The sequence below is a fragment of the Pelecanus crispus genome, chromosome 2, assembly GCF_030463565.1.
Source record: "Pelecanus crispus isolate bPelCri1 chromosome 2, bPelCri1.pri, whole genome shotgun sequence".
In the NCBI taxonomy this organism is placed as follows: Eukaryota; Metazoa; Chordata; class Aves; order Pelecaniformes; family Pelecanidae; genus Pelecanus; species Pelecanus crispus.
Window position 1 is genome coordinate 155749867 of NC_134644.1, and position 15811 is coordinate 155765677.

General features: G+C 44.0%; 1 protein-coding gene across 1 annotated transcript; it reads right to left on the reverse strand.

Moving 5' to 3' along the window:
• Window positions 1–5296: 5296 nt before the first annotated feature.
• Window positions 5297–14690, reverse strand: KCNV1 (potassium voltage-gated channel modifier subfamily V member 1). Its single transcript, XM_009487895.2, has 3 exons — window positions 14209–14690; window positions 11872–12398; window positions 5297–5808 (listed from the first exon to the last, which is right to left on the reverse strand). Exons 1-3 carry the CDS (start codon window positions 14688–14690, stop codon window positions 5297–5299), a joined length of 1521 nt encoding a protein of 506 aa, XP_009486170.2.
• Window positions 14691–15811: the final 1121 nt, after the last annotated feature.

Here is a 15811-nt window from a genome sequence, read left to right on the forward strand (position 1 = left end):
TGCTTGATAAGGAAGATGATTCCATTTTGAGAAGCTGTTACAAAGGCATGTTTTTTTCACATCCTAATAGGCATTTTACATAATTTTAATTAGATGAACACAACTGTAGACTTTTTAAAAGACCTAACCTAACTTCAGGCTGTTCTGGGTTCCTCACTCTTTGGTATGTTATACGTCCATCTCACAGGCAACTTCTTGGGGGTCTGAGAAAGACTGGGAGCAACTGATGTTTACATTGGCTGGTGTTGGACCTGCTTTTGTGACATTAGGTGGCATCCCTTCCTTATCTTCACCCCAGCTAAAGGGGTTGCTGATGTCTGCAGAGCAGAAACTTAGCATAAGTAAAATAGATAATAGTGCCCCAAATACCTTTCAATAGGCTTTGTTGTTAGTCTAGAATTTTTTTGTCTTACATAGAAATTCTGTAATAGGGCAGTCTGCAAGACCCACCTGCACCAAATTTCTCTCCTGTTTTTCTGTGAGAATGGGTGTGTATGCTCATGTTTTTCAAACACAGCTGTGAGAGGTACACGCAAAATGGGCTGTGCTCTCCCTCCTGCTGACAGTGCCATCCTCTAGCAGAAGTACCAGTCCTATACATCAGGGTCAAGGTTTTGTCAGAAAAGATTCTATTTCACATATATCAAAAGCAACAACAAAGTTAATTGTAACTGAATTCTTCAGCTTAGTCTTTCATTAAAATCCATTTACTGAAGGAATGGCTTTATAGAATCACAGAACCATAGAATCACTTAGGTTGGAAAAGACCTTTAAGATCATCCAGTCCAACCATTAACCTAACACTACCAAGTCTACCACTAAACCAATTAAGGGCAGAGTAGCAATTTCATGTTTCCTGGCTTGGTGGCTGGATCATTTATAATGAAAGTAAAAACTAGGAATCATTAAGATTGGAAAGGACCTCTAAGATCATCAGTCCAACTGTCATCCCAACACCACCATGCCCACTAAACCACATCCCAAAGTGCCACCTCTACCTGTTTTTTCAACATTTCCAGGGATGGTGACTCCACCACCTCTCTGGGCAGCCTGTTCCAATGCTTGACTACTCTTTCCATGAAGAAATTTTTCCTAATATCCAATCTAAACCTCCCCTGGGCAATCTAAACCTCCCCTGGTCAGTTACTGACTGCTCATCAGGTCAAGCTCACTATTTACAACAAACTTAAATGCCTCATCAAACTCTTACGAACAGTGAGTGCATGGCAGGTCTGCTTTTGTCTGGAGATGTATGTTTTTTCTAGAATTTGTGTTTAAATAAAAGGCAAAGCTGTAGTAATTACAGGACTCATTAAGACACTCAAAAAATAAAATTGACAAGAGGTTATAATTGAAAAATGCATCTCAGTCCTAGAGACATTATTGACTCCAGCCCTCCTCTTTAGTGAATGATATTTTCAAGAGCTCAGAACCCTGGAAACCCCTTGTCTGCAGTCAGAGGTGTGACTACAGCCTGCACTGCTCTACCCTTTCTGCAGTGAGGCTATGCGATAAGAGCACAGACAACTAAGTACCGGAGGTGTCAGCAGCAGCTGCTCTAGTGTAGTTTAGATGGTGGGCATCTCAACAGAATATGTTCTGGTAGAGCTGTGTGTATGCATGTATACCTCAATGGAGGTTTGAGAGGACAATACTGTAGAAAATTAGAAAAGAATGTCATTCATTATTAAAATAATTATAACAAGATGAGAATACTTTGTTATGTCAGAAAACAAAATTAAGTTGTAAAAGACTTCATCACTTTCTCCTTTCCTTTTTGCTCCTTTTTGTGTTCAACTGTATTTACCACATGGCAATCCCACAAGCTCAGAGTTGGCCAGCAAAACTCCTGTCCTGGGGAAAAATTGCTCAACTTACACAGTTTATATCAAATCAAGACTGAAGTAGTTTATTGACTTACTAACACCACATAATTAAAGTGATCAATGAACTATGCATTCAGGATCAGTATCAGTACAATACAGCAGGTAAATCACAATATTAGACACTTGTAAAATATTAGCAAACAAGAATTCTAAATACCTTTCTTAACCCAAAAAGTGATAAATCCCCCCACAGCTTCCAGCACACCCACCTGTCCTGGACATAGGGGTTCCCCAACACACTGGTCTCTGCAACTTGGGACTCCAATATTTTGCTGTACTATCTCCAGTATCTCTCTGTCTTTCTTGTACTGGGGAGCCCAGCACTGGACGGAGCACCCAGATGTGTCTCACCAGTGCTGAGCAGAGGAGCAGGATCACCTCCCTTGACCTGCTGGCAATGCTCTGCCTGATGCGCCTCAGGAGGCTGTTGGCTTTCTTCAAAGTAAGAACAACAAATAACAATTTTAGTTCTGGTGGGGTTGGACTATACTGTCCCCATCTAAAAGCTGCCCCTAAGCATCTACAAACAAATATACAAGATTTTTCAGACTGTTAGTCTGCACTGCAGTGCCACTGCATTTTGACTATTATTGTTTCATGTACTAGGGAACCAAGGTTAATGTGGGCTTGCTGTAAGTGCTGCAGCTACACCCTTTGATAACAGTTTTTGGAAATACTTGGTGTTTTAAGCTAAAATGCTAATTTTTCAGCCAATGTTACTGATGTTCTAACACATGATCCTTTCTGCCAAGTCTGCTGTGGGATGGAAATGGCAGAACAGATGTGAGGACAAGAGGTAGTTTCTTATCTTCGGTGTGATATTCTAAAAATAGCACAGTAACATCCTTAATGTGGTGCCTTAGTGGTGACTGAGCTATTTTCTGTGGTAGTAAGTACATGGCATAGCTTCATGTTTTAGAGTTGTAATGTCCTGTACTGTTTGTTGCTCAGGACAAATACTCCGGTCCTTCTGTCTGTAAGAGCTGAAAGCAGAACCAGCCTTCATCTGCAAAATGATTTGCTAGTCTCAGCCCATAATGTGATAGATAACCTTGCTGCATAAACAATGTGATTGACAAACACTTCTTGGGAGACTTTGAATTTAAAATCAAGAGGTCTGAAAATAGCAGCCAGGCAGCTACTGGATAAAGTCTCAGCCATGTTTCCCCATGGGCATTTCTACGACACTTTATCTCCAGAGCTGGTGAAAGGAGTGAATCAACTGATACATCCCAGAACATTTCTCTTGTTCTTTTGAGTCCTTCATAAAAAGCACAGGATGCAATAAAAGCAGCCTTTCCCTAAAGAGAATCAATCAGCTATCTAACTGCATTTCCTTTCTCAAACAGAGATCAGATGCTGTACAAGAAAGCACAAAAGACATTACAAAACAGCCTTCCCACAATGAAAGCTTCTTCCTAATTCTCTATAATTAGAATGACTTTTGAATGAGAAACAGCCTGTACAATTTGTGCAGCCTAAGAGACTTCCTGCTCGGAGGAGCTATGAAATAATAACGTAGAGTGGGATGCATCAAACCTTCCCCTGCAGAATTAATTTTGTCTTCTGGACATCAACGGGAGGTTTATGATGGATTCATAGAATATTTGGGCAGAGGGGAACACTGACACACTTTGCTCTCTGTGTAACACAGACCATGAGGCTGACCCATGAATTTTCACACCTAGACAATTTCTGGTAGAGCAAGACACATTCTTTTGGTCTCTGTTCTCCAGTGTTCTCCCTTGGCTTCCTTCTGACACTGGGTGATGGCTGCATGTGCTGCATTGGTCCCAAATCCAAATGCTGACTGATACAAGCTGATAAATCAGAAGTTTCATGCTGAAATGCTATTCAGTTTGCATAAAGGTCAGAGCCTTTGAAAATTTTGCTTGCTGTATTATGTTTACACCACCATTTATAGGGAACGGGAGGGAAACACACTGTAGTTTCAAAACAAGTATTATTCAATGTTTATTAAAAGCAGGTTATTTCACCCATTCATATATCCTCAAAGGCAGTTTAAGCCTTCTATATACATAAATACCTTATAAAATTAAATAATCCACAGTTAATAGCTGTTTCTTTTCAGTATGTAGAATTAATGTCAAATATAAATAATGATTGTAGTTATATTGCCCAAAAGAAACATGAAATGAGCGAGGTTTGTGATTTCTTTATTTAACCTACTAGTTGAGTTATATGTATACTGCGGCAATGTCATAGTCTAGGACAGTGAAATTATATTAAAGAAAAGCTTTGTTCACTAAGAATGATATTGGGCCACTGCAGAGGTAAGTGGTGGGAAACTTGACCAAAAATACCTTTCATTATTTTAATATTGTACTTTGATTACTACATTGGACTAAGCATCCAGTCCAACAAGTGGTCATTTTTCCTTTGGAACAAAAGATTTTGATGAAGGATTTTTCTAATAATGGGTTAGTGAAGATTATTAATTTTTAAAAAAACTGGCCCACTTGGAATACCTACTGATTTTAATGGAAGACAGAGAAATGAGTAGCTTGTTATCTTTTACCACTTCTGTTTCTTCTGATATCCACCAGTGACTTGACTTGAGAAAAAAACCTGCTTAGCTACACACATAAGCTATGGGAATCAAAACACACAGAGAAGGCATATTTCAAACCAAGTTTGTAAATTACTTGTATGGTGCAAAGGTTGTATTAGCTCCTGCAACTTCTAGAGCAACTGCAGAGGATGCTCTACATTATGGCACCTATTTCATGACTATTTTATACTTTGCTGCAGATCTTGCCTCTGCTTAATACATTCACCTATCTCCTGATACCCCCCACATATCTGGTAGCCCTTTGCTTCTCTTCAAATGAGGAAATTCTCCCCAACAGGGTCTAGTAACCTCTTTTTCATGCAAATGGAGTAGAAGATGGGGACAAGAAAGGGGGTCAAGATGAAGCTCATTACAGGAATGTCATCATAAATTTATTCAACATTTCACTCCCTTAGACTTCCCCTTTCAGATTTTCTTAGTGTCTTTAATTTTTGTTCTTCCAATGCAAATGCAATTCTTATAGTTCTTTAAAATTCGAAACACCACGGCAATTTTGGCTAAGACTTTATTACTATACATTAGCAAGGACACAGGAATCATATACAAGTGTTTGCATCACTGTTTTACTTTGACGGACACATTATTTCCCCTCTCACCCACCACGATCCAGTCCCAGAAGCAGGTTTCAGAGGCCTTTGAGAGACTCCATATTATGAATTCTGCCTTTTGTATACAGTGGTTATCTCAGTCTGTCCAAGTAAGTAAAACTCCAGCTGGGAAAGCAAATAGACCATGTGGCGAATAATAAAAAAAGAGATGCTTAATACTACATTTTTGAAGTAGTCTATTTGCTACACCAGGCTAAGTAAATTAAAAGTCAAAACCAAAAATCATCTGCTCCACTGCTCCTTGTACTTGCTCTCTCTCTGCTTTTTAACCGTAACATGTCCATGACACTGCGTGCATATATGTCTCGCAAATTAACATTGATATTAGAGTCGCTGGATGAGTTCTTCGTGAGTTTCTTTAAAGCCTCACGCTGCCGAAGAGCAGCTTCTTTTATCTTCAGTGTAAAGTAACAGGCAGAAAAACGGTCATTTATTATAGCTATTGGCAAAGCCAAAACCAGTATGCCTGATAGTATACACATAAAAGCCACTACCTTACCAATGGTAGTGTCTGGTCTAATATCACCATAACCAACAGTTGTCATGGAAGTTGTTGCCCACCACCAGGCACCAGGTACACTTGTGAAAGTTGTGCCTGGCATGCCTTGCTCAACAAAGTACTCCACAGTGGAAAATATAGAGATTCCTACAGAGAGGAAAAGCAGCAGAAGGCCAACCTCCTCGTAGCATTGTGCGATAGTCATCCCAAGCGACCGCAAGCCTGAAAGACAAGAAATGCTGTCAGCAGGCTGATTCACGTAGCAGCCGTCATAACTTTGCAAAACATCTCTTATTTGAAAGCTGACTGCCTTATGTATTTCTTTGACTGCTAGTGAGCATGCCTTAAGAAAAAGGGGTGCTGCCCTCAACACTACTGGGAAAACATGATTTAGAGAAATAGATTAAAATGTGAGACTGAACTACTGACATCATCTCTGTTTCTTTTAATACAGAGCATAGAAATTATCATTACTTATCATCTGAACTACATATACATATGATTTAGAAAAACTAACCAATCTTGATTTAGTAGTTGGCCATAACAGAAGATCTAGCACAACTTTTAATAAATTATCTAAATAACCATTAAAAAAATCACACTAGAAACACCTGCTCCCTACTTTCAGTCTGAATGGGCCAAGCTCCTATTTTCCAGCCATTGTCATATTTTTCTCTTGGACCAAGCAACCCTTAGTTACTGAATTTGTGTTCCCAGGTAGGTGCTTAGAGCCCAGTTCAGTCACTCCGTAACTTTTTCTTTGCTAAGGACTGTTTTCAACCTTTTATAGCTCTCATAGCCTCTCTTCAACCCCTCTTTCCCCCCAGCCTTATCAATAGCTTCATCTGTAGACATCAAAACAAATACAGTATTCTAGCAGCAGCTGCATTTGTGCCAAAACTGGAGATAGCAAAGCCTCCCAACGCAAACACGATATTTTCCTGTTAATTCACCAATGTACTACATCAGTCCTATTGCGTGTGAGCTGCACAGGGAGTTTGTGTGCAGCTGACCGCTCTCCGTACCATGCCACATTCCTTTTAGAGCTCCTGCCTCAAGGGTTGACTACCTGACAAAGCAAGCAGGAAAGTAAATCCAATAACAGTGCAATGGATAAATGTTGTGCACATAAACAAAGAAGGAAGATAACAGGGTACCAACTCAGCTGAGACACATGGGAGACTGAAATTATCCTTTGAATCACAAGTGATTTTGGACTGGTTTTTAATACTTCAAAAACATACTGTGTTTTCTTTAATAAATAAGAAAAACACAATGCTTATGAATTACCCTTCATGGGGTACATTTCTCTCTAAACCAGTGTTTGCAAAATAGCTTATTAGAGCTCTGCCTCTGCTTTCAGACTTCATATGCTCATTAGGGTAGCAAGCAATTCTATTTGCTTTTCTTTCCTCAATCTCAAACTAAAAGATGTTAAAATTTCTTCTTGCTTTTGGCTCGCTCTTTTCCCCATCAGGTCTAATGGGTTTTACAGTTTTTGTTTATGTACAGCAAACAGTGGAAGTACACACTAGAGTTTGTAGGGAATGTTTTCTTCTATGAACTCCAGTTAATGACTTGCCCATATCCACGTTTGTTATTACTATAACTATGATCTGTTGGTTAGAATGTTTATTACAAAGATATAGTTTAAATCTGCAACACGAGGTGAATACAATATACCAGTGTAATCTTTTCTCTGTTAATATGACTGCCACCACATTTTGAAAATGCACAATGATAAGCAGCGTAAAAGCTGTGCGAGACAATTGCAAGGATCCGGATCAAACACTCATCTTCCAAGGAAGTTACTATCATCAATTGCCCTGTAAAACTTCCTACTGAACAAGGTAGAAGAATAAGTCCTTTCAGGTGACCTAGGAAGAAGGTACTCCAATTTAAAATTACCTCTGTAGCACTTCCTTTCAAAGCATAAATGAGTACTGTAGAAGCCAGGGTCTGCCCCTTATGATGGATCCTGAGAATACTATAACTAAAAACCAGTGCAACTCTTGCATAAACCAGGTCAAAATAAGGAGGAACAGGGCAGTGACTACTAACTCTTTGTATCACATTGATGACACCTTCAGCAAAATATTTTTCCTATAGTTAATTATTCTGACTGTTAAGGAGTCTGAATTCTTTTTAGTATTCTTAGTTCTATTATCCTCATCTAAAACAGAGGTACTGAAAAACTGCAAAAGGTGCAGAAGAGTGTAACAGAAATGATTCAGGGTCTGGAAAAACAGAGCTCAAGCTGTCACAGTTATCAAAAAGAAAAACAGGTATTGAAGAGTTATCTTGGTTATCATAATAATATCAAAAAAGAACCCTTTAATTTGTTAAAGTCAAAGCAAAAAAAAAAAAAACCAAACCAAACCCAAATTAATTTGGCGAGGGTACATAGTCACTAGTGTGAATTATCAGTGAAATGATGGTTCTCCATCTCTTCATGTCTTCAGATGAAGTCAGAAGACATTTTTAGATGAATCTATGAATCAGACAACTTACTGGACTCCACAGTTCATTCCTAAGTGGGAATCAGTTGGTGTATTCAAAAGAATAATATATTCTGCTATATTATATTGTAACTTCTTAAAATGTCTCTGAGCCTTAGCACACAGCCAAGCTAGGGCTGTTCCAGCACAGACACCTCAGCAAGTCTTATGACTTCTCATGCGAACTCCTTGCCAGGAGCTGTGACAGCTTGGTTACTTGTGCTGGAAGGTGCTAAGGTGCTGCAACACAGCTGGCGTGGGGCAGGCAAGCTGCCCCAGCCCTGGCGCCAGCAGGAGGAAGGGGAAGCCTTTCTGCCATGCAGGTAAAGTTCCATCTCTCTATTGCCCAAGGGGACTTGGCAATACAAACTGGTGTTTGGGAGCTTCAGTTTACACACAGCATTTAAATCATCCTAAATTTTTGGCACTAAAAGTGCTGAGGTTTTGCTTTTTCATGTATCTGGAGGCATCTCATCCTGACATACGCTACAGCCATCAGAAGTAAGATGCTCACATCCTAACTCTCCTCAAGGAGTCAATCTGTAAGTGCTTCCCAGAGGAGGGCCGGCAAGGCTTCACACAAAACGCAGCCCCAGAAGGAAGCCAACAGCTGACAAGCATCAGAGAATGTGAAAAATGCAGGTTCAGTTCTCACCTATGCTTGCAGCCACTCAAATCCATAATTTCGGTATCTCAGAAGAGTATTCTCACCTTCTAGCCATACATTTTCTAGGTAGAGGTACTACTGATTTCTCAGTTGTTCCTTGAAGAAGTATAGCACTTTACTAAGTACTTACACAATCACTCTAGTCTAGCTCCAGTGTTTCTAGGCATCACATCCCTCCTAGCTGGGTTCAGCTTTCAAAGGTGCAGAAATTATTCTTCCATTTCTTTTACTATCCCTTCCCTACAAAAAAGGTTAATCTGCCATTTCTTTAAAAGTAAAGTGAAAAAAAAAAAAAAAAAAATTGATGTTACATTTTTTCCTAACTCATTTCTGCCCCTGACAGCAGAGCCAGGCAGCTGTTGGGATCCCAGCTTTCCTATGGGTCTGCACAGTGCTAGAGAGATGCTCTCCTTGTGACTGTGATCACCCCTGCTTGGTGAAAGAGGAGGTGCTGCCTGCAGCCTCGAATTTTCTCATCTCTTCTGATCTCACACTCCTCTTGCCACACAAAGCGGGTAAGGAGTGCATGAAGTTTTGTCTGATCTGAGAGTGCAGGAGTCAGAGAGAAGCTTCACTGGGAGGTAGCTTTCCGCTGCCAGATCCACAGCAAGAGAGCAGAGTTGTTGTGAGTGCCATCCCTAAACACTGAGATTTTTCAGGACTACCTAGGTATGTGCAGGGATAGTCTTTGTATATGGTACTTACAGGGTTCATCTTACATTTAGCAGCTGTGGTTAAGGATGTGTTTAGAAGCACGTTGACAAAACTCTCTTCTGCTACACACCTCTAGTGCTCAGAAATAGGGCTTCAGATCTGCAAGTGTATGTTTCTATTTTGATTCATTAGGGCTACATTTTGGCTTAGCAGCAGCATCTCCTCTGACAGAAGATCGAAACAGTGACTTTCTACATTTAAATTATACAGATTTGATTTAGTGTTCTGGGCCTAAGTGGGCAGCAACTCTGAACTACCAAAGAAGCAAGCACAGCAATGGTAATGCTGGTCTGGATGGATGAAGTAGATTAAGTATGTTGCTGCTTTTTTTTGCAACTGGTACTGTGGTTCTAGTAGGAAGATGATGGCTCACTTCCAGATTAGGAGACTAGATTTTCGTATCATTAATTCACTTCTAGCTAACATGAAATTACTAAACTCTTAATGGCACTCAATATTGTGATATAAACTGTGGTAATATTTTAATGAATTTAAGAATAAATAAACACAAAAGTTTAGACCATCCCTGAAAGTTAATATACCTGAAGTTAACAGTTATACAAGTGTCTGAAATATCTGGTTTCAATTTGATAGAAAGAGCCTTAGAACTCAGTTTCATGGATTCATTCTGTAACAGTAAAATGCGATAAACTGGAAACTTTATAACTAGAATCAACATACTTTTGGATCACTGTTTTGTTATTCAGCACAAAAGTGCCTTGATGACTTCAAATCCTTTTCTTATTTTCAAAATACAATTAGAGAGAAATGCATTCACATTAGAGCTACCATCAAAAGTGGCTAGCAACCTTTCTTGAAAAAAAAAAAACCCAAACAAAACAACCCATCAAAACCCCCTGAACCCTGCAAAAAGAGTAATGAAGCAAAACAAACTCATTGACAGACTGAATCATTATAATCTTCCTTTCAACCGCATCAGTATAGGCATAATTTAGGGTAGGTGAGTAAGATTAAGATACTTCCCAAACCACTATGATTACGCTCAGTAGCATTAAAGCTACTCCCTGCCATTGGCAGGCAGGTTCACGGCCCTTCAGTGGGAACAAAAACATTCTGCTGCTGCGAGCACACTGTAATGCCTGATGGAGTAGGGCCAGTTCACAAAGAGGGTGGAGATGGCTCTCCAAAAAAGAGAAGCATCAACCTATTCCTACTCCATGGCAGGAAGTCCTGGAAGGGTATGTTGAATGCCATGTAAGAATGACCACCACCATCTTCAGAACAGGCTAATATTGCAGGACAGAGACTGTGATTTACTATCAGGATCTGAGTTTTCAAAGCTCCAAGTGTTGTCTGAACATTTCTCCTGTCAAATTCAGTGCCCTATTCAGCACTGATTTAAGTGGAAACATAATTAAATCACTTTGAAAATGCCATGCACTGGACAACATGATGGCATGGAGAGGGTGTGGTAGGAGTGGCTTTTACTCTTTCATATATCCAGGCATGCACGTGTCATGAAGTAGTAATAAAAATGGGGTAAACACAAGGGGAAACACAACACCTTCCAATCATTTCCAGCTTCCTCTGATAAATTCCCACTGGAAAATGTTACCTTTTACGCCTTCCCTTCACTACTCAGAAAGAGTGAATAAAAATGTTCTCAGAAATGCATTTCACCTTCCACCCTACCCCTGCTTGCTGTTCACCCATCTGTCTATTGACCTGTCAGAAATGCTTGGTCACCAAGGGCCCCACACCAATGGGGGAATGCTGACTGAACCTGACACGGCTACTCTGAGCTGCACCTAGGTCCATTCAGTAAACAGCCCCCAGCAGTGCTCCACATATCACAGAGATATCAACGTGTTCAACAGGGCCAGAGAGCCCCTCAACCCACTGCCCGGTATGATTCAGTTTTAACAGTTTTCTTGAAACATTCTCTATCCTGGTTGTTTTCAGGATCTATGAAGTAGACAAAATCATGATATACTTCTTTGCATACAGTTCTTAACAAAACAAATTGTGACAGGTAATATAAGCTGTCATTAATGGGCTTTTGATAATACAAAAAGCATGGGTCAATGATCTCTGCTTCTTCTCTTGCTTCATTCCTAACCAAATCAACTCAAATATATGTTTGCAAATTTATGACATTGTGAATGACTGGTGGATGATTTACAGTACGCAACTCTGGGGCCTGTTTTTGTAAATATTCTGTGCAAACAATATACACTGGGTTTATGAAGAACTAACTTTTATTGAAGAATGCCCCTGCCACTCAATTATCAATGTCCAAAAGTAAGATTTTCACAAGCCACTACTGCTAACATTAGATTGGGTAAAAAGGTTAGGCAGAAATGCACACAAAATGGGGGACTGTGCCCAGGAACAACTGTTGTAGGCAGCAAAACCGAGAAGGACCACTGCCATGGCCGAAAGTACCTGTTGAATGTCTTCCCAGCTTCAGCATCCGCAGGGCTCTGAGCAGTCTCAGCACTTGGACAATGCGCCCCACGTTCTCCAGTTCTTGGGAGCTCTCCCCACCACACAGGCTCTCCACCAGCAGGGTGATGTAGAAAGGTAAAATAGCAAGGAGGTCTATGATGTTTGCCACACTCCTTAGGAAGCGACACCGATCCCGTGCACACAGGAACCTCAGAACAAACTCCACAGTGAACCACGCAATGCACAGGTACTCTAGGGCATCCAGTAGTGGTGGTGCCAGCCAGCTTAGCTCGACCGAAATCAAAGCCATGTTGGCAATGGACACAACAACAAAAGCCATGGACAGAGTGCCGAAAGTCCTGGCTGCTGCAGAGGAGCCAGGCTTTTCCAAAACTTCCCAAAGTTTCTGTCTGACACTGGGACAGAGGCTACCAGAAAAGTCTTCTTCCTCATCTTGGGCATCCAGTTCTTCTGCATCTTTCTTGATGTCTAAGGCTTCACTCAGCTCCTTCCTCCTGAAGTACCTGCCCAGAATCCACCCCCCCCCCCCCAAAGAGATTTTTAATACCAATATGCATATGGGGTTTTCTTTTTTATCCTCTACCACGTGAGGTATAAGAATACACATTAAAGTATACCTTACGTGAGCTCAGAAAACCCTGATGTCAAGCATATGGATGATGATTTTATTAATTGAGACCCTGCAGCATGCTTCCATTGACCTGATATTTCTATTCCCTCATTTCATATCAGTGACAGTTTGTATGTGCAGAGTAATTTCATTCTGATAGCACGCTATTTATATGGATCATGTTGACTACAGTAGGATTTGCTGCATGACTAACATGCATTCTTGTAAGCAATCCTGGCACAACCAGACTCTCTGTTTCTAAATTGTCCTCAATTTTATTAATTATATTGCATTTTTATTACATTGGTGTGTACCGGCAATACTAAAAGGGAAGGCATAATAAAAGCCATGCAGTTCATGGATGAGGTTCTGATCAATACACACCAAAATGACAAGTTATCTTACTTTCTTTTATTTTATGAGTCCTCACACAACAAAGTGCACAAGCATCTGTGCTGAGTAAAACCTACAGATTGTAAATGCATAGTTGAGTATTTTGTTAGAGGAAGAGCGTATTTATAGAACAATTTCATGAAACAAAAACATTCCTAAAGTACACACAAAAACCCCTCTTTTCTTTCATATATTTATTTCTTGACTGCTGCAAATCTCAAGCCTTAGACAAAGGGGCTATGCAGTTTTGCCTTCATTTGATACACAGTTACTCCTGCATATGTCAGAGGTCTGTAGCTCCTCGTACCACCAAAAAAGTAGGAGCTTTCCGTTACACCTAGCAGGGAAGGAAGGAAGGGATGAAAACTGGGATCCAACTCTCTCAGCTGCAGAACCAGACCATGCTAGGGTAGGATAACTTTAGTATCCTTTTGGGGTGAGGGCTTCTTTGTTTCTTTCTAGTAATTTTGCTTTGGATAAATAGCAGTTGTACTCTTTAGACAATTAATTTCTTCCACACTAACAAACCAACCAGTAACACTAAAAATAGTGGCCAAAAAATAAGATTAACTGCAAACAGAATTAACAGAAATGTCCTGGGGGTGGTGCAGTCGAAACCCACCTCGTTCCTAAGCTGCCTGTTACAATTTGTCTCCAGTGAGCCATGTTCCCGCTGTTGCTGCCCCCTCCCTGTAAGCTGCTACATCCATGTGCCATGCTTCCCATCACAGCTCCTCCTGGAGCCATGCCACCCACACTCAGCCTGGCAGGTGACCACCCCCCCTTCTGCCTCTCCAGCTTGGATCTGGAAATCCTCCAGAATGAAAAGTGTGGGGTTGGGAGGCTCCAAACCCTCCCAGCACCACGTCTGACTCCACATCCAATCTCTCTAACTAGGATAACCCCAAACTGGATGACTGAAAGGACATCTCTCCCGTCACAAGCTTTTTCATGTCTGGCATTGTCCCTTTCAAACATTTTGAGCTTCCAGGGCCAGTCTGAAGCCGGTACAGGACAACACAGGTCCTGCTCCTGTTAGGGTTCCACTGTCTTGACTCCCTGCCAACCTGTCCTTCAGGAAAGGTCAACAGTGACCTCACCCAACACATCTCCTCCCATTTGCTACACCCATACACCTCTAGAGTAGGATTGAGGGCTGAACTCATGCAGCTTTGAGCACACTTTTCTCAATGCTCTGCTACCTCGCCTATCCCCACTGCTGGATCTCCCACCTGAGCGTCCCTGCGCTCAAGTCAATACTGAGCTCACCCAGCCCACAATCCTGCGTGACACATCTTCCCACAACTCACCGGTCTCTGCAGCAGGAATCAATGCTGAGCTCATCCAAGCCCCAGTACTGGATCTCTTGCAGGAAGGAGAGTGCACAAAGCTGCTCCATCACATGCAACCTCCCTGTCTGGTAGTAATTCAGGATGTAGTGAAACGCCTGTGAGCTCCGGTCAAAGAAATATTCATTCTCCATGAGGTTGGCATCATCACAAAGTTCAAGGAGGCCAGACGCCACATCCCGGGCAGCGGAGACCACTACGGCCAGTTTGCCGAGACGGGTGTCAGGGTAGCAAGACAAAGTTTGCTGGGACATCACAAAGCGGCTGCCTCCTACATTGATAGTAAAGCAGTCCAAGGAGGGAATGACCTTCTGGAGCAGGGGCCCCTGCTCTTCCTCACTGGAGAAAACACTGGAGTCCAGGGAGCCCAGGGATGTGCTACTCCTTGGTTCCTCCAGGGATGCTTGGGAAGAAAGAGACATGCAGCAGGGAGGCGACTTCATCCTGTAGCTGCCAGCAGCAGCCCACACTCTCCTGGATCGAAAACACCACAAAGCTGCAGAGAAGACTGCCCCGCCGGGGGGGGGGGGGGGGGGGGGCGGGTGGCTGGGCCAGGCTAGGAATGCATCACTCTGCTTTGGCTACCGTCCCAGGGACACCTCACGGTCCCCGCTTCCTCCGAGCGACGCCTCCATCCGAGACGGAGGTCAGGCGGGGTGCTGAGCAGCCCAACACTGCCTGCACCTGTGAGGACACAGAAGGGACAACGGTGCCTGAGGCGGCTTCGCCTCCCGCCGCGTCCGCGCCGGCAGCCGTCGGGCAGCGCCCGGCACCGCCTGCCCGCGACGGCCGCTCCGCCTCAGCGCCCATCTCCGGCCGCTGGGTCGGGGGTGGAGGCAACCAAGCAGGACAGGACAGGACAGGACAGGACGGAACGCCGGCTTCAGCCGCTCTGCGGGCAGCCAGGGGCCGCCCCGACAGCGTCCCGAGGGGCCGCGCCGCTGCCCGGCCGCGCCCCGCGCCCGCCCCGGCCCCACAGCTCCGTCCTCGGCCGCGGGGCACCCACCCCCGCTCGCCCCGCGATCGCACTTCGCCCGAGGCCGCTGCCGAAGTTGCGTCCGCCGCCCCCCGCCGGGGCAGCCGCTGCGGACCGGGCGCCTCTGCGCGGATCCTCCCCGCCGGCCAGCCCGGCCGCCCCCCCGCCCCGCCCCGCCTCGCCTCGCCTCGCCTCACCTGCCCGCCGCCCGGCTGTGCCGCCCGCGGCTGGGCACCGGCTGCCGCCGTCCCCTCGCACGCAGCCTCCTCCCGCTGCCCCGGCTCCAAACTTCTGGGCAGCGCCGGCGCGCCGCCATGGCGGCTCATGGGCTGCGGGGGGGCTGCGCGGACGCGGGGCGGGCCGGGCCGGGCCACCGCCCCCGCCCCGCCCCGCCCCGCCCCGGCCCGGGCCCCGCTGGACGCCGGCGGCGGCGGGCGCGATGGCGGGGGCGATGCCGGGGGCAGGGGCGCGGGGCCGGGCGGGGCGGGCGGGGCGGGGCCGCTGCCTGCCGGCCGGCTGCACTCCCGCGCTCCGGGGGCTCCCTCCAGCTACAGACCAGACCTGCGAACTGCGCCAGGCAAGTTCGCA